This window comes from Bacillus rossius, chromosome 1, assembly GCF_032445375.1.
Source record: "Bacillus rossius redtenbacheri isolate Brsri chromosome 1, Brsri_v3, whole genome shotgun sequence".
NCBI lineage: Eukaryota > Metazoa > Arthropoda > Insecta > Phasmatodea > Bacillidae > Bacillus > Bacillus rossius.
In genome coordinates, this window is record NC_086330.1 from 18,586,653 (window position 1) to 18,604,715 (window position 18,063).

General features: G+C 53.0%; 1 protein-coding gene across 6 annotated transcripts in view; it reads right to left on the reverse strand.

Annotated features, from left to right (window-relative positions):
• The window catches only part of LOC134532714 (sodium channel protein para), a 163,247-nt gene that overhangs the window by 84,701 nt on the left and 60,483 nt on the right, over positions 1-18,063 (reverse strand). For 5 of the 6 annotated variants that reach the window (XM_063369516.1, XM_063369534.1, XM_063369525.1 and 2 more), the window contains 3 exons: positions 5,859-6,119; positions 3,292-3,391; positions 1,539-1,607 (listed from right to left, as the gene is read on the reverse strand). In XM_063369516.1, the coding sequence (XP_063225586.1) occupies positions 1,539-1,607; positions 3,292-3,391; positions 5,859-6,119 (430 nt within the window). Of the gene's footprint in view, positions 1-1,538; positions 1,608-3,291; positions 3,392-5,858; positions 6,129-18,063 lie in introns of all 6 variants that reach the window. The other variant, XM_063369489.1, reaches the window with a different exon arrangement.

Sequence of the window (18,063 nt, forward strand, 5' to 3'; positions counted from 1 at the left end):
ATGTGCAAGTACTACCATGCTAAGAGAAAAAGCATGGCTGAGGAACATGCGTTTGACTTATGCAAAGAATAGCGTGCAAAGTTGGCATTCACTCTTTCACCCGAGGAACAGAGTTGATGGCGTGTTGAGAGAGGAAGTAAACACGTTACGGCGAAAGTACCAAGTCTCCTACTGACAGTAAAGTACAGTACACACACAACAACTAACACCACATCTCTGAAGAAGAAACAGTGTTACATGAGTTAGGTGTACAAATAGTGCTGCACACATAAAATACAATAAGGAAGATTTTTTTATCTTATAACAACAACGCTACTCCTGTTTTACTCACTATTTATCCAATTGGTAATACCGATAATAATTGTTAATGACTATAGTAATTCTTAGGTGAGACTGATATTTCAATGCACAAGAGATACCAGAAGTTAAATTTTTACGGTTGTTATTATGAGCTGGAAACTATCAGTAAAGTTCATAGCCTGACTTAATAATATTAAGCTAATTTTTTTCACTTAGGGTTTGAATTATTGTATGCCTAAATTTATTGGAAACATTGTATTAAGGTTTAGAAAAGTTAGCAAGAATTAATCAACTGCCTGAATTTTGTAATCATTTCTTATTCGAGTACTGCGACATTAAGAAGAAAGATTTCACTAATAGTTTTTTTTATCAAAGCAGTGAACAATTATTGAGAGTTTGCCTAGAGTTTAGGCGATTTCTGAAACAGATGTTTTACATTATCTCTAATTTGTAAATAAATTATTATTGTTTAGCAGATTTTGCTATTTATTAAGATCTTTTTATATGGGCGCAAATTAATGTGACAGCAACTGTCATTTTAAATACTTTCTAAGGTATTTAACACATTATTACATATACCCGGTTAACTTAGTAAACTAATTCAATGAAAATTTTATCCTTGATTATTATTTTGTTGTTTATCATTATTATTTTTAAGGGAACAAAACTTTTTATTTTACTTTGGACCCAGAAAGACACTGCAAAATAATAAAGAAATTAGTTCACTATTTTTTTTTACTCATCCTGCAAATATATTGTTACATTAGCCACAAATATGTTTATCACTCTCCATATTATTCTGGAAAACGAACTAAAAATTGTACAAGTAAAAAGCATTTTTGTGCTATCCCGTTTCGTTTCAAAAAATTAAATTATGTTCATTAAAATAATGAGTATTTTATAATTTACGTGTTATTATTTTATCGTTAAATTCTGGTGTTACGTGGATCCCGTAAAGTTATGCAATACCGCTTTGCCTTTGAAGGGAAAAAAAACTAGAGCAATACGTTAAGCCCTAAATCATCAAGTGCCACGGCCATCATTTTCGTAACAGTGTCTTAAAAAAAAAAGTTAAATATGGTTATTAATTTGAAGTAGTGTCTTTCTGGTCTGGATTATTTTACGCAGCTTTTTCTGGAAGGTGGAAGGATCTCAGCCATCTACGCACAGTAGAAGGTAGAAAAGGGTGTTGGCCATCTACACACAGTAGAAGGTAGCAGAGATGGCTGACTATTTACCTCCTGGCTCACTCGCTCTGCTCTGCCTCCCCGCCGCTTGTTCTATGATGTCATTTAGAACCATTACATCTGCACACAAACAAACAGTTCACACAGGTGGGTGGAGTCGCAGGCGCACCACACACCGCATGCAGTTAACCCTTCCCACGCCCTTCACTTCCCACAGTTAAAGCCAGACTAACAGAAAACACACACACGGTGTGAACTTCCCGCTATCAACGTCCTTACAAACCCTCGCAAACCTTCATGAGCATGAGTCCAACACGATACACCAATCTAGCAAGGGATGGTTCCAGCCGAAACTATGGTAAGTCACGTAGCTTATGAGTCAAGCCGATTTGGAGTCCGATATAATTTTGATCATCCTGTCTTTCTAAAAAAAATAACAGTGTAATGCAAAAGAGTTAGATTTTCAAAATCCCACCAATTAAGTAAAAAGGTGTAGTATCTTAAATTATTTTCTTACATAATTTCGTATTTTGTTTATTGTTGTAATAAAATAATTATATACTTACCATTTATTGTTTATAACGTGCTTTATAAGCTTAATACGTGTTTGACAAGTAGTTTTTTTTAGTAAATTAAATTTTAAAAACTTTTGTCAACCCAATAGCATGAAGAAAGAGCATGTCGTAATCGTTTTGTTTACAGGTTTAAAGTTATTTTGTTTTATATCATTCATAGATCAATAAAAATCTGTATTTCCCAAAACCCTGAAAAATTCTGGTTTAGGTGATTGTGGGAAAATATTTTTTTACTCAATAATGAAGTACGTAAATAAAATAAGTAGTCCATGATAAAGGCTACAGACAAACGATTAATTTAAAACTGTATACAGCACAATTATATGATCTGAGTTCATGCTAGGATTGACGGAATAAAAAAAAGCCTTTAAGTTTCAAAAAGCCATTAAATAAATACGTATTAAATTTGTAAAATTGTTATGAATAGTAAAAGATAGTTAAATTATGAATCTATTTTTAACAAATAAGCAAAAAACACGAAATTATGGAAAAAATAATAAAGATTACCACCCGCTTAAGATATTAGATTTACAGATTACAAATTTATTAGATACTATTTAGATTTACGCATCGAAAGTCTTCAGTTGACGGAATCTCCAAGCTCCCAAACACGTGAACTCTACTGGCTGCATGTCAACTGTAAGCCTCATGCCAAAAAGTTTGAACGTGAACCATCCCTCAAATGAGCGTGAAACCTCAACCATCAATGCAACCGAAGACACTTAACTAACTCAAAGCAATTAAAATATTATTAATTTTAGAGAACTGGATTTTCAAATAAATTGTGGGATTCTTTCAAAGATCACTGATTGCCTGCTAACTTACAGTTATAACATTAACCAACGAATTGCGAGTTACTCTGGCTCCAATCCACAAAAGTGCAACAAATAACGCATGTAAGAAGTGACAAAATGTACGTAGTTTTATTTCCATTTAAGAGATAGTGTCCCGGATGTGAAAAGGTGTGATGAAGCGATAGAAGAAGAAAAAAAAACGTTTGCGTCACAACATGCTGGCAACGGTGGGCTCAAAACTTGGCCTGAAGTTGAACACGGGGTAGTTCTGCTGTGTGCCGATTAGCTCACCCAGTGTTCGGGACTTTCACGGGAAGAGCCGCGGTATGTGAACCATAGGCGCGTGGCTCGGGTGTGAGCTTTAGTGACGCTATGGAGCTGTGTTTTGGCGGTGGAGGGGGATAGAGGGGGAGGTGGTTGACGCGTGGAACTGACCTTTCATGTCGACGACCGTCTGCGGCATGGTGGGCTCGATGAACGGGTTGTTCTGCTGCTTGCCTTTCATCATGCCGTCTTCGCTGTCGACGGACCCGTCCTGTGGACGGAGAGAAAAAAAAAATAATTAATTGGGCCGGGGCTGAGTCGGGCACACACGCCGCTCTTAGTGTGATGGGTCGAAATGGAAAACGAGAAATTGACTGCGTGCTGAAACTTTCATCACAAAGCAGACACGTGGCTGCTGTGCGACTCCAAAGACATAAGTCACTAGAAAGGGTTTCCCCTCCTTTTGATTTGTTAACCCAGCGCTCTTAGCCTTCGCCTTACCGCCCTGGAGCCCCCACGGGCGTGGATGCGGATACGCCGCATACGCAACCAGGAAGAGCGTTAGAGCTTTTGGCTATGCAAAGGGACTGAGGCTACCCATCTCAGTTTATGCACCACCTCCGGCCCCCTACTCCACTCAGCTAACCAGCAAGTTGGATGCTCCCTTAGCCCTCTGGAGTCGACTCCAGAGACAGTCTCGCTCGCTCGGCGTCTGTGCGTGGCCACTGCCTCCTCTTACAACCATAGTCGTGATTTATATCTTAGGAAATGTAATGCAGCCAGTCAAAACGTCTACAGGGATTTTGCCAATGTCAATGAGTTGTTTTGAAAATATTTCTCCATATCGATCATTTTGCAATTCGACACGCATATTCTTGCTTAAATTTAGTATCTTAACGTTTTTTTCCACAAAATGGAGGACTTTAAACATGCATTGTGTTCATCCGTTGGCGTTGACCATGGAATCACTGGTAATGTTTGACGAAAATCTCCTGCTAACAAAATCATCGCTCAACCAAATAGGTTTTGATTGTTTCGCAGATTTTTTCATAGTTCTGTCTAATGCATCTGGCTCTTGCACGGGCTGAGGCTGACTTTTTTATAGACTTACTTACCATTTTTACGTATAGATATTATCTAAAATACACTATTTTTTGTTGGATTAAATCTGTCGATCTAAATAAACTCTACACACAAACACACGAAGTACAGCGCCGTTACGTCTGAGTCGTGACCTGCGCTGAGTGGAAAGGAGCGAGAGCAGCGGTTGTGACCAATCAGTGCGGTTCCCCTGCCCCGCCAACCCGCCAGCCCGCGACGCAAACACGAGGTCGTGTCAGCGAGCTGACTGTATACGTTAAATAACGACACCGCACTTAACGTATCTAAGACTAATAGTTAGGGAATTATTAAGGCAAGACGGTATATACATTTTTTGTTACGTACTCGTATGTTTCGGTGTGATTTTAAAGACATTTCACGTCAAAAAAATATATATATATATTGCACTCCGTACATCACGAATAATTGTTCCAGTTGTAAGAAAGAATTTTCTGGAACTCAATACCTACAAAGATACACTTGAGCCGCTTGTTAGGGAAGCAAATTTGTTTAAATTAGCGTTCGAGTTACATAACCATTGGAGAACTAAGGGCCAGACTGGCTCCTACATTGAATGTCTTTTCGCCTTTAGGTCATAGACTTGCTTACAAAATTATGTTGGCTGTTATAAAAAATATTTTAATTTTAGGTCTTCAAATATTAGGAAATTTGATGATCAAAATTAATCTGTTGGCATAAAATTTATCAATGTTTAATGCATGAAAAGTATTATCAAGTTGACTGCAATAATATTTTTTTTTGGAAAATTCATGCGAAAACCATTCAACCTAGTAAAAAGTTTCCTTATTTAAGTAATATTACTTAAACTGCTTGAATGACCTATATTTATCAAAGATACAAAATTGGGATATTGCCTTTGCATCAGCAAGAGAAAAAATCCAACAGATACTCAATATTTGTGTACATTTTTGCTGCTACCCACAAATCAGTTGGTCACTGTAATTCTTTGGTTTGTTGGGATATTTCTTTTCGACACAAAGTTTTACCTTTTACATACCTAAATATAAATTCAACAAAATATGTGTTTGGATGTAAGAAAGACAATGATGAAGGAATCATAGGGTTATAATATTTTTTCCACATCTCCTTCGATCTTTCATCGTTTGTTGAACTGCCATGTCAAATTTTTTATATTGTTAACATTTCTGAAGTCAAATCATGTTTAATTCCGCTAGTTTTGAATTCTATTCTGTTTATTAAACTATAAAACAACTATATACAGAAAATGTGCGTGGAGGCGGGGTGGAGGCGGGTTGGAGGCGGGGTGGAGGCAGGGTGGAAGCTGGGTGGAGGCGGCGTGGAGGTGGGATGGAGGCGGGGTGGACGCGGCGTGGAGGCGGGGTGGAGGCGGTGTGGAGGTGGCGTGGAGGCGGCGTGGAGGTGGGGTGGAGGCGGGGTTGAGGCGGGGTGGAGGCGGTGTGGAGGTGGCGTGGAGGCGGCGTGGAGGCGGCGTGGAGGCGGCGTGGAGGCGGCGTGGAGGCGGCGTGGAGGCGGGGTGGAGGCGGGGTGGAGGCAGGGTGGAAGCTGGGTGGAGGCGGCGTGGAGGTGGGATGGAGGCGGCGTGGAGGTGGGGTGGAGGCGGGGTGGAGGCGGGGTGGAGGCGGCGAGGGACTCACCAGGTGCTTGTGCGCGCCGTCGGCCCCCGCGGCCGGGTTGCCGCCAGACCGGGCGCTGCGGCTGCGCAGCTGGCTCTCCTTGGTGAGCGGCGGCGCGCCCAGCAGGTCGCCGTGCGACGTGTACGACACGCGCGACGCGTGCGACGTGTAGCTCGAGTGCCGCGAGCCCAGGCTGGCGTAGTACGCCGGCACCACGATGGCGCCGTTCTCCTCCGACATGGGCGTCACGGCGTTCGAGTCGTCCGCGTACGGCAGGTGCTCCTGCGCACACTGAGGTCTGTTAGCCGAGGTCTCTAGCCACCTCGGGCCATCTCGGGAGACCTCGTGACACCTAGGGCCATCTCGGGCCACCTCGGGCCACATCGGGCCACCTCGGGCCACCCTCTGGCCACCTCGGGCCACCTAGGGCCACCTCGGGCGACCTCGGGACACATCGGGCCACCTCGGGCGACCTCGGGACACATCGGGCCACACCTAAAAATAATTAAAGCAGGAGTCCCACAAGGCAGCATCTTGGGGCCGGTTTTATTCAATATTTATATCCACGATATGCCTAAGCCCGCACACCGATCAGTTCAGTTTGGCTGCTACGCGGACGATACGGTATTGTTTAGCAGATCTAGTATTCTAGAACTCGCAGCAGACAGATTACAAACCGCGTTAAATTCAATAGAACAGTGGTGCACAAAATGGCGAATTAAGGTAAACCCTTCTAAATCAGAAGCTATAGTTTTTACGCGAAAACATCTCCCGCCACTTGAAGATAGACCACGACTAACACTTTTCAATGAGCAAATTCCTCACAAAAATGTGGTTAAATATTTAGGCGTACACATGGATAGGAAACTACTATGGCGCGATCACATAGAGGCGAAAAGAAAAACAGCTTTCACTAGGCTCATGACCCTCTACCCCGTCATGAGCAGACGTTTAGGTAGTTCTGTTAAAAACGGAATAATAATTTATAACGCACTAATAAAACCAATAATCACGTATGCAGCGCCGGTGTGGGCAACAGCAGCGGAATCTCACTTAATCAAGCTACAGAGAATTCAGAATAAGAGTATTCGTATTGCGACAGATGCGCCTGTGTATTGCCCCGTAAGGGCTATGCACAGAGAGCTCAAACTCGAACTTTTAAAACATTATTATTTCCGAACTGCGCAAAAATTCTATGATAAATGTGCCATAAGCAGAAACCCATATATTTCATCACTGGGCGAACAAGATCCAGAGTTGCATGGAAAATATAAAATGCCAAATTCAATCTTGGCTCACAGACCTCCGTAGTGTGCTGTGGCTGGCTGAGCGATCGGCCAATCAGTCTCCCGCGAGTTGAAACTTAAATTATAGACATTAACGAATAATTTGCTTATTCAAAATGGTCCGAAGCACGCAGGTGTAGGTTCGGCTCCTGGGAGTTCACTGCCTGTTGTGTTAGGGCTGACTCCCTATGTACGATGGGCATGGCCCGCCTGGCAGGCTTCACCTCCAGTGCCGGTTGTGTTTCTGAAAGACATGGGATTTTGAATTACAAGCTTGCAACATGCCAGAATGCGAATAGGTCTTGACTTAATTCACCTGTAACTTTATACACCGACAGTTCCTCTATATTTAACTAGTAGTATAGTAGTAGATATTAGAGATTTGTAAATTAGTAATAAGTCCTAGATACTAAGTAATAGTCATCAAAAATATATATTTCTAAAATAATAATAAAAAATCTAAAAAAAAAAAATATATATATATATATTTTTAGTTCTTATTTTAGTTTTATCTTAAGCACTGCACGTCCATCCCTGAGTTGGGTGTTTGCATATTTCGTAACGAAATGCCTAGTTTGTAAGTCATTTATCTTTTTTCTGTTTTAGTTTCTTAGTTTTTTTAGGTGCTGACTGGCGGCGGAGTGAGTGGTCAGTGCAACCACTCACCACCAGGGGCGCTTGCGTCCCTGGTCACTAAATCCAGTCCTGGATAAAAAGCAAAGCGGACTACGAGTCCAAGTTCCCAACCCCCCGCATGGTAGACTCTTTTCTACTCTGCCCAACACTACATCCAGACCATCCTCTGTCTCCTGTAAACTCCTACACGTAATGCATGCCAATTTGCATCCCGCATGAATGTGCCCAGGGTTTTCCCTGTGTCTATGCAGGTTTTACCTGGGCCCAACCTATCTCTAGTTATAGTCTAGATTTAAGAGTGAGGGGAGTTAGTCATGGCGCCAATCGCTGCCATGGCTGGCCAATCCCCTCCTAGCACATGATGCATGCGACCCTCTCCTTGCATGGCTAATCCCAGCATGAATAGGCGTATAGGCTTCGGCCTGAGACGCACCTAGGTCCCTCCCTAACCCGGACCCCTCCAAAATACACTTAGTTTTAGTTAGGTTAGGAAAAAAAAAAAAAAGAATCGGGCCACACCTCCCCAGTGGATGTTCGCCGTGCAACGGAGTTTTCACGGGAAGATGGCGGACCCACATTTATGAACGTGAACCCACATGCAGTAACTCTCATGGCCCCCACAAAGGTGTGGCTGTGTGTCCCCCTGGGTCCAGGGCCCAGCCCTGTTTATTTTTAAATGTTTAACTCTCATAATTTTGTTTACAAACTAGAAAAAAAAATATTGAATTTTTTATAAATAAAGCTTAGTTTTTAACTTATAAAAATAGTAACCATAATATAATACCCTGTATTTTCAGGTTAAATAACATTCTAGAAAGAGTGTAGGTGGTAAATAACCATGCAATTATAATGTGGCACAGGAACAGGGTCCTGGGTCCAGGAAGCCATTGTCACTCTCATAAAATTTATGGGACGTACCAAACTTTATGATGGTGAGATAACTCTGGAATACATTCGGTAAACTAAAGTGGTAACATTAAAGGGTAATATTAAGTTTTTAAAAAATACAAAAGATACTGGTATTACAGAAAAATATACAAGAGATATTATCCTTAAATTCATATGTAATACTTTGTAGCGCAGTATCGAATCCCGGGTAAGACATGGATGAATTTGTGTTGTTTTAATACACCAACAACCACAACTACAATTTCACAATGACTCGGGGTGACTTAATAATACAACATTACAGGTGGGGGTGATGATGATTGGCATACTGGTGACTGTAAAAAACTTGCCACTGTGCACCCCATATTTTTTTTAAGTAGTAATAGTGAGCGTCGAGGTAGGTGGAGAGGACGAGCGGCATGCACACCCCTGTTCCCCGGATGACACTCACCTGAGCGTCATGGTGGGTGGAGAGCACGAGAGGCTTGCACACCCCTGTTACCCGGGGGACACTCACCTGAGCGTCGAGGTAGGTGGAGAGCACGAGAGGCTTGCACACCCCTGTTACCCGGGGGTCACTCACCTGAGCGTCGAGGTAGGTGGAGAGCACGAGAGGTTTGCACACCCCTGTTACCCAGGGGACACTCACCTGAGCGTCGAGGTGGGTGGAGAGCACGAGAGGCTTGCACAGCCCTCTTCCCGGGGGACACTCACCTAAGCGTCGAGGTAGGTGGAGAGCACGAGAGGCTTGCACACCCCTCTTCCCGGGGGACACTCACCTGAGCGTCGAGGTAGGTGGAGAGCACGAGAGGCTTGCACACCCCTGTTACCCGGGGGTCACTCACCTGAGCGTCGAGGTAGGTGGAAAGCACGAGAGGCTTGCACACCCCTGTTACCCGGGGGACACTCACCTGAGCGACGAGGTAGGTGGAGAGCACGAGAGGCTTGCACACCCCTGTTACCCGGGGGGACACTCACCTGAGCGTCGAGGTGGGTGGTGAGCACGAGAGGCTTGCACACCCCTGTTACCCGGGGGACACTCACCTGAGCGTCGAGGTAGGTGGAGAGCACGAGAGGCTTGCACACCCCTGTTACCCGGGGGACACTCACCTGAGCGACGAGGTAGGTGGAGAGCACGAGCGGCTTGCACACCCCTGTTACCCGGGGGACACTCACCTGAGCGTCGAGGTAGGTGGAGAGCACGAGAGGCTTGCACACCCCTGTTACCCGGGGGACACTCACCTGAGCGTCGAGGTGGGTGGAGAGCACGAGCGGCTTGCACACCCCTGTTCCCCGGGGGACACTCACCTGAGCGACGAGGTAGGTGGAGAGCACGAGTGGCTTGCACACCCCTGTTACCCGGGGGGCACTCAACCTAAGCGACGAGGTAGGTGGAGAGCACGAGAGGCTTGCACACCCCTCTTCCCAGGGGACACTCACCTGAGCGTCGAGGTAGGTGGAGAGCACGAGAGGCTTGCACACCCCTGTTACCCGGGGGACACTCACCTGAGCGTCGAGGTGGGTGGAGTGCACGAGAGGCTTGCACACCCCTGTTACCCGGGGGACATTCACCTGAGCGTCGAGGTGGGTGGTGAGCACGAGAGGCTTGCACACCCCTGTTACCCGGGGGACACTCACCTGAGCGTCGAGGTGGATGGTGAGCACGAGAGGCTTGCACACCCCTGTTACCCGGGGGGACACTCACCTGAGCGTCGAGGTGGGTGGAGTGCACGAGATGCTTGCACACCCCTGTTACCCGAGGGACACTCACCTGAGCGTCGAGGTAGGTGGAGAGCACGAGAGGCTTGCACACCCCTGTTTCCCGGGAGACACTCACCTGAGCGTCGAGGTGGGTGGTGAGCACGAGAGGCTTGCACACCCCTGTTACCCGGGGGACACTCACCGGAGCGTCGAGGTGGGTGGTGAGCACGAGAGGCTAGCACACCCCTGTTACCCGGGGGACACTCACCTGAGCGTCGAGGTGGGTGGTGAGCACGAGAGGCTTGCACACCCCTGTTACCCGGGGGGACACTCACCTGAGCGTCGAGGTGGGTGGAGAGCACGAGAGGCTTGCACACCCCTGTTCCCTGGGGGACACTCACCTGAGCGTCGAGGTGGGTGATTAGCACAAGAGGTTTGCACACCCCTGTTTCCCGGGGGACACTCACCTGAGCGTCGAGGTAGGTGGAGAGCACGAGCGGCTTGCACACCCCTGTTACCCGGGGGACACTCACCTGAGCGTCGAGGTTTGTGGAGAGCACGAGAGGCTTGCACACCCCTGTTACCCGGGGGACACTCACCTGAGCGTCGAGGTGGGTGGTGAGCACGAGAGGCTTGCAAACCCCTGTTACCCGGGGGACACTCACCTGAGCGTCGAGGTGGGTGGAGAGCACGAGAAGCTTGCACACCCCTGTTACCCGGGGGACACTCACCTGAGCGTCGAGGTAGGTGGAGAGCACGAGAGGCTTGCACACCCCTGTTACCCGGGGGACACTCACCTGAGCGTTGAGGTAGGTGGTGAGCAAGAGCGGCTTGCACACCCCTGTTACCCGGGGGACACTCACCTGAGCGTCGAGGTGGGTGGTGAGCACGAGAGGCTTGCACACCCCTGTTACCCGGAGGGACACTCACCTGAGCGTCGAGGTGGGTGGAGTGCACGAGATGCTTGCACACCCCTGTTACCCGAGGGACACCCACCTGAGCGTCGAGGTAGGTGGAGAGCACGAGAGGCTTGCACACCCCTGTTTCCCGGGAGACACTCACATGAGCGTCGAGGTGGGTGGTGAGCACGAGAGGCTTGCACACCCCTGTTACCCGGGGGACACTCACCGGAGCGTCGAGGTGGGTGGTGAGCACGAGAGGCTAGCACACCCCTGTTACCCGGGGGACACTCACCTGAGCGTCGAGGTGGGTGGTGAGCACGAGAGGCTTGCACACCCCTGTTACCCGGGGGGACACTCACCTGAGCGTCGAAGTGGGTGGAGAGCACGAGAGGCTTGCACACCCCTGTTCCCTGGGGGACACTCACCTGAGCGTCGAGGTCGGTGATTAGCACGAGAGGTTTGCACACCCCTGTTTCCCGGGGGACACTCACCTGAGCGTCGAGGTAGGTGGAGAGCACGAGCGGCTTGCACACCCCTGTTACCCGGGGGACACTCACCTGAGCGTCGAGGTTTGTGGAGAGCACGAGAGGCTTGCACACCCCTGTTACCCGGGGGACACTCACCTGAGCGTCGAGGTGGGTGGTGAGCACGAGAGGCTTGCAAACCCCTGTTACCCGGGGGACACTCACCTGAGCGTCGAGGTGGGTGGAGAGCACGAGAAGCTTGCACACCCCTGTTACCCGGGGGACACTCACCTGAGCGTCGAGGTAGGTGGAGAGCACGAGAGGCTTGCACACCCCTGTTACCCGGGGGACACTCACCTGAGCGTTGAGGTAGGTGGTGAGCAAGAGCGGCTTGCACACCCCTGTTACCCGGGGGACACTCACCTGAGCGTCGAGGTGGGTGGAGAGCACAGGAGGCTTGCACACCCCTATTACCCGGGGGACACTCACCTGAGCGTCGAGGTAGGTGCAGAGCACGAGAGGCTTGCACACCCCTGTTACCCGGGGGACACTCACCTGAGCGTCGAGGTGGGTGGAGAGCACGAGCGGCTTGCACACCCCTGTTCCCCGGGGGACACTCACCTGAGCGTCGAGGTAGGTGGAGAGCACGAGATACTTGCACACTCCTGTTACCCGGAGGACACTCACCTGAGCGTCGAGGTGGGTGGTGAGCACGAGAGGCTTGCACACCCCTGTTACCCGGGGGACACTCACCTGAGCGTCGAGGTGGGTGGAGAGCACGAGCGGCTTGCACACCCCTGTTCCCCGGGGGACACTCACCTGAGCGTCGAGGTAGGTGGAGAGCACGAGATACTTGCACACTCCTGTTACCCGGAGGACACTCACCTGAGCGTCGAGGTGGGTGGTGAGCAAGAGCGGCATGCACACCCCTGTTCCCCGGGGGACACTCACCTGAGCGTCGAGGTAGGTGGAGAGCACGAGATACTTGCACACTCCTGTTACCCGGGGGACACTCACCTGAGCGTCGAGGTGGGTGGAGAGCACGAGCGGCTTGCACATCCCTGTTCCCCGGGGGACACTCACCTGAGCGTCGAGGTAGGTGGAGAGCACGAGATACTTGCACACCCCTGTTACCTTGGGGACACTCACTTGAGCGTCGAGGTGGGTGGAGAGCACGAGCGGCTTGCATACCCCTGTTCCCCGGGGGACACTCACCTGAGCGTCGAGGTAGGTGGAGAGCACGAGATACTTGCACACTCCTGTTACCCGGGGGACACTCACCTGAGCGTCGAGGTGGGTGGAGAGAACGAGCGGCTTGCACACCCCTGTTCCCCGGGGGACAGTCACCTGAGCGTCGAGGTAGGTGGAGAGCACGAGATACTTGCACACCCCTGTTACCCGGGGGACACTCACCTGAGCGTTGAGGTAGGTGGTGAGCAAGAGCGGCTTGCACACCCCTGTTACCCGGGGGACACTCACCTGAGCGTCGAGGTGGGTGGAGAGCACGAGAGGCTTGCACACCCCTGTTACCCGGGGGACACTCACCTGAGCGTCGAGGTGGGTGGAGAGCACGAGCGGCTTGCACACCCCTGTTCCCCGGGGGACACTCACCTGAGCGTCGAGGTAGGTGGAGAGCACGAGATACTTTCACACTCCTGTTACCCGGAGGACACTCACCTGAGCGTCGAGGTGGGTGGTGAGCAGGAGCGGCTTGCACACCCCTGTTACCCGGGGGGACACTCACCTGAGCGTCGAGGTGGGTGGAGAGCACGAGCGGCTTGCACACCCCTGTTCCCCGGGGGACACTCACCTGAGCGTCAGGGTGAGTGGAGAGCACGAGAGGCTTGCACACCCCTGTTACCCGGGGGACACTCACCTGAGCGTCGAGGTGGGTGGAATGCACGAGAGGCTTGCACACCCCTGTTACCCGGGGGACACTCACATGAGCGTCGAGGTGGGTGGAGAGCACGAGATACTTTCACACTCCTGTTACCCGGAGGACACTCACCTGAGCGTCGAGGTGGGTGGTAAGCAAGAGCGGCTTACACACCCCTGTTCCCCGGGGTCACACACCTGAGCGGCGAGGTGGGTGGAGAGCACGAGCGGTTTGCACACCACTGTTCCCCGGGGGACACTCACCTGAGCGTCAGGGTGAGTGGAGAGCACGAGCGGCTTGCACACCCCTGTTCCCCGGGGGACACTCTACCTGAGCGTCAGGGTGAGTGGAGAGCACGAGAGGCTTGCACACCCCTGTTACCCGGGGGACACTCACCTGAGCGTCGAGGTGGGTGGAATGCACGAGAGGCTTGCACACCCCTGTTACCCGGGGGACACTCACATGAGCGTCGAGGTAGGTGGAGAGCAAGAGCGGCTTACACACCCCTGTTCCCCGGGGGACACTCACCTGAGCGGCGAGGTGGGTGGTGAGCAAGAGCGGCTTACACACCCCTGTTCCCCGGGGGACACTCACCTGAGCGGCGAGGTGGGTGGAGTGCACGAGAGGCTTGCACACCCCTGTTACCCGGGGGACACTCACCTGAACGTCGAGGTAGGTGGAGAGCACGAGCGGCTTACACACCCCTGTTCCCCGGGGGACACTCACATGAGCGTCGAGGTGGGTGGAGAGCACGAGCGGCTTGCACACCCCTGTTCCCCGGGGGACACTCACCTGAGCGTCGAGGTAGGTGGAGAGCACGAGAGGGTTGCACACCCCTGTTACCCGGGGGACACTCACCTGAGCGTCGAGGTGGGTGGTGAGCTCGAGAGGCTTGCACACCCATGTTCCCCCGGGGACACTCACCTGAGCGTCGAGGTGGGTGGTGAGCACGAGCGGCTTGCAAACCCCTGTTCCCCGGATGACACTCACCTGAGCGAGGAGGTGGGTGGTGAGCACAAGCGGCTTGCACACCCCTGTTTCCCGGGGGACACTCACCTGAGCGTCGAGGTGGGTGGTGAGCACGAGCGGCCTGCACACCCCTTTTTTCTGGGGGACACTCACCTGAGCGTCGAGGTGGGTGGAGAGCACGAGCGGCTTGCTCACCCCTGTTCCCCGGGGGACACTCACCTGAGCGGCGAGGTGGGTGGAGTGCACGAGAGGCTTGCACACCCCTGTTACCCGGGGGACACTCACCTGAACGTCGAGGTAGGTGGAGAGCACGAGCGGCTTACACACCCCTGTTCCCCGGGGGACACTCACATGAGCGTCGAGGTGGGTGGAGAGCACGAGCGGCTTGCATACCCCTGTTCCCCGGGGGACACTCACCTGAGCGTCGAGGTAGGTGGAGAGCACGAGAGGGTTGCACACCCCTGTTACCTGGGGGACACTCACCTGAGTTCGAGGTGGGTGGAGAGCACGAGCGGCTTGCACACCCCTGTTCCTCGGGGGACACTCACATGAGCGTCGAGGTGGGTGGTGAGCACGAGCGGCTTGCACACCCCTGTTCCCCGGGGGACACTCACCTGAGCGTCGAGGTGGGTGGTGAGCTCGAGAGGCTTGCACACCCCTGTTCCCCCGGGGACACTCACCTGAGCGTCGAGGTGGGTGGTGAGCACGAGCGGCTTGCACACCCCTGTTCCCCGGATGACACTCACCTGAGCGAGGAGGTGGGTGGTGAGCACAAGCGGCTTGCACACCCCTGTTTCCCGGGGGACACTCACCTGAGCGTCGAGGTGGGTGGTGAGCACGAGCGGCTTGCACACCCCTTTTTTCTGGGGGACACTCACCTGAGCGTCGAGGTGGGTGGAGAGCACGAGCGGCTTGCTCACCCCTGTTCCCCGGGAGACACTCACATGAGCGTCGAGGTGGGTAGTGAGCACGAGAGGCTTGCACACCCCTGTTACCCGGGAGACACTCACCTGAGCGTCGAGGTGGGTGGAGTGCACGAGAGGCTTGCACACCCCTTTTCCCCTAGGGGACACTCACCTGAGCGTCGAGGTGGGTGGTGAGCACGAGAGGCTTGCACACCCCTGTTACCCGGGAGACACTCACCTAAGCGTCGAGGTGGGTGGAGTGCACGAGAGGCTTGCACACCCCTGTTACCCGGGGGACACTCACCTGAGCGTCGAGGTGGGTGGTGAGCACGAGAGGCTTGCACATCCCTTGTTCCCCGGGGGACACTCACCTGAGCGTCGAGGTGGGTGGTGAGCACGAGCGGCTTGCACACCCCTGTTACCCGGGGGACACTCACCTGAGCGTCGAGGTGGGTGGTGAGCTCGAGCGGCTTGCACACCCCTGTTCCCCCGGGGACACTCACCTGAGCGTCGAGGTGGGTGGTGAGCACGAGCGGCTTGCACACCCCTGTTTCTTGGGGAACACTCACCTGAGCGTCGAGGTGGGTGGTGAGCACGAGCGGCTTGCACACCCCTTTTTTCCGGGGGACACTCACATGAGCGTCGAGGTGGGTGGTAAGCACGAGCGGCTTGCACACCCCTGTTCCCCGGGGGACACTCACCTGAGCGTCAAGGTGGGTGGAGAGCACGAGCGGCTTGCACACCCCTGTTCCCCGGGGGACTCTCACCTGAGCGTCGAGGTGGGTGGTGAGCACGAGCGGCTTGCACACCCCTGTTACCCGGGGGACACTCACCTGAGCGTCGAGGTGGGTGGAGAGCACGAGCGGCTTGCACACCCCTGTTCCCCGGGGGACACTCACCTGAGCGTCCAGGTGGGTGGAGAGCACGTGTGGCTTGCACACCCTTGTTCCCCGGGGGACACTCACCTGAGCGTCGAGGTGGGTGGTGAGCACGAGCGGCTTGCACACCCCTGTTTCCCGGGGAACACTCACCTGAGCGTCGAGGTGGGTGGTGAGCACGAGCGGCTTGCACACCCCTTTTTTCCGGGGGACACTCACATGAGCGTCGAGGTGGGTGGTAAGCACGAGCGGCTTGCACACCCTTGTTACCCGGGGGACACTCACCTGAGCGTCGAGGTGGGTGGAGAGCACGAGCGGCTTGCACACCCCTGTTCCCCGGGGGACATTCACCTGAGCGTCGAGGTGGGTGGAGAGCACGAGCGGCTTACACACCCCTGTTCCCCGGGGGACACTCACATGAGCGTCGAGGTGGGTGGTGAGCACGAGCGGCTTGCACACCCCTGTTCCCCGGGGGACACTCACCTGAGCGTCGAGGTGGGTGGAGAGCACGAGCGGCTTGCACACCCCTGTTCCCCGGGGGACACCCACCTGAGCGTCGAGGTGGGTGGTGAGCACGAGCGGCTTACACACCCCTGTTCCCCGGGGGACACTCACATGAGCGTCGAGGTGGGTGGTGAGCACGAGCGGCTTGCACACCCCTGTTCCCCGGGGGACACTCACCTGAGCGTCGAGGTGGGTGGAGAGCACGAGCGGCTTACACACCCCTGTTCTCCGGGGGACACTCACCTGAGCGTCGAGGTGGGCGGAGAGCACGAGCGGCTTGCTTACCCCTGTTCCCCGGGGGACACTCACCTGAGCGTCAACGTGGGTGGAGAGCACGTGTGGCTTGCACACCCCTGTTCCCCGGGGGACACTCACCTGAGCGTCGAGGTGGGTGGTGAGCACGAGCGGCTTGCACACCCCTGTTCCCCGGGGGACACTCACCTGAGCGTCGAGGTGGGTGGAGAGCACGAGCGGCTTGCACACCCCTGTTCCCCGGGGGACACAAACCTGAGCGTCAAGGTGGGTGGAGAGCACGTGTGGCTTGCACACCCCTGTTCCCCGGGGGACACTCACCTGAGCGTCGAGGTGGGTGGTGAGCACGAGCGGCTTGCACACCCCTGTTCCCCGGGGGACACTCACCTGAGCGTCGAGGTGGGTGGAGAGCACGAGCGGCTTGCACACCCCTGTTCCCCGGGGGACACCCACCTGAGCGTCGAGGTGGGTGTTGAGCACGAGCGGCTTGCACACCCCTGTTCCCCGGGGGACACTCACCTGAGCGTCGAGGTGGGTGGAGAGCACGAGCGGCTTACACACCCCTGTTCTCCGGGGGACACTCACATGAGCGTCGAGGTGGGTGGTGAGCACGAGCGGCTTGCACACCCCTGTTCCCCGGGGGACACTCACCTGAGCGTCGAGGTGGGTGGAGAGCACGTGCGGCTTACACACACCAGTTCCCCGGGGGACACTCACATGAGCGTCGAGGTGGGAGGTGAGCACGAGCGGCTTGCACACCCCTGTTCCCCGGGGGACACTCACCTGAGCGTCGAGGTGGGTGGAGAGCACGAGCGGCTTGCACACCCCTGTTCCCCGGGGGACACTCACATGAGCGTCGAGGTGGGTGGAGAGCACGAGCGGCTTGCACACCCCTGTTCCCCGGGGGACACTCACCTGAGCGTCGAGGTGGGTGGAGAGCACGAGCGGCTTGCACACCCCTGTTC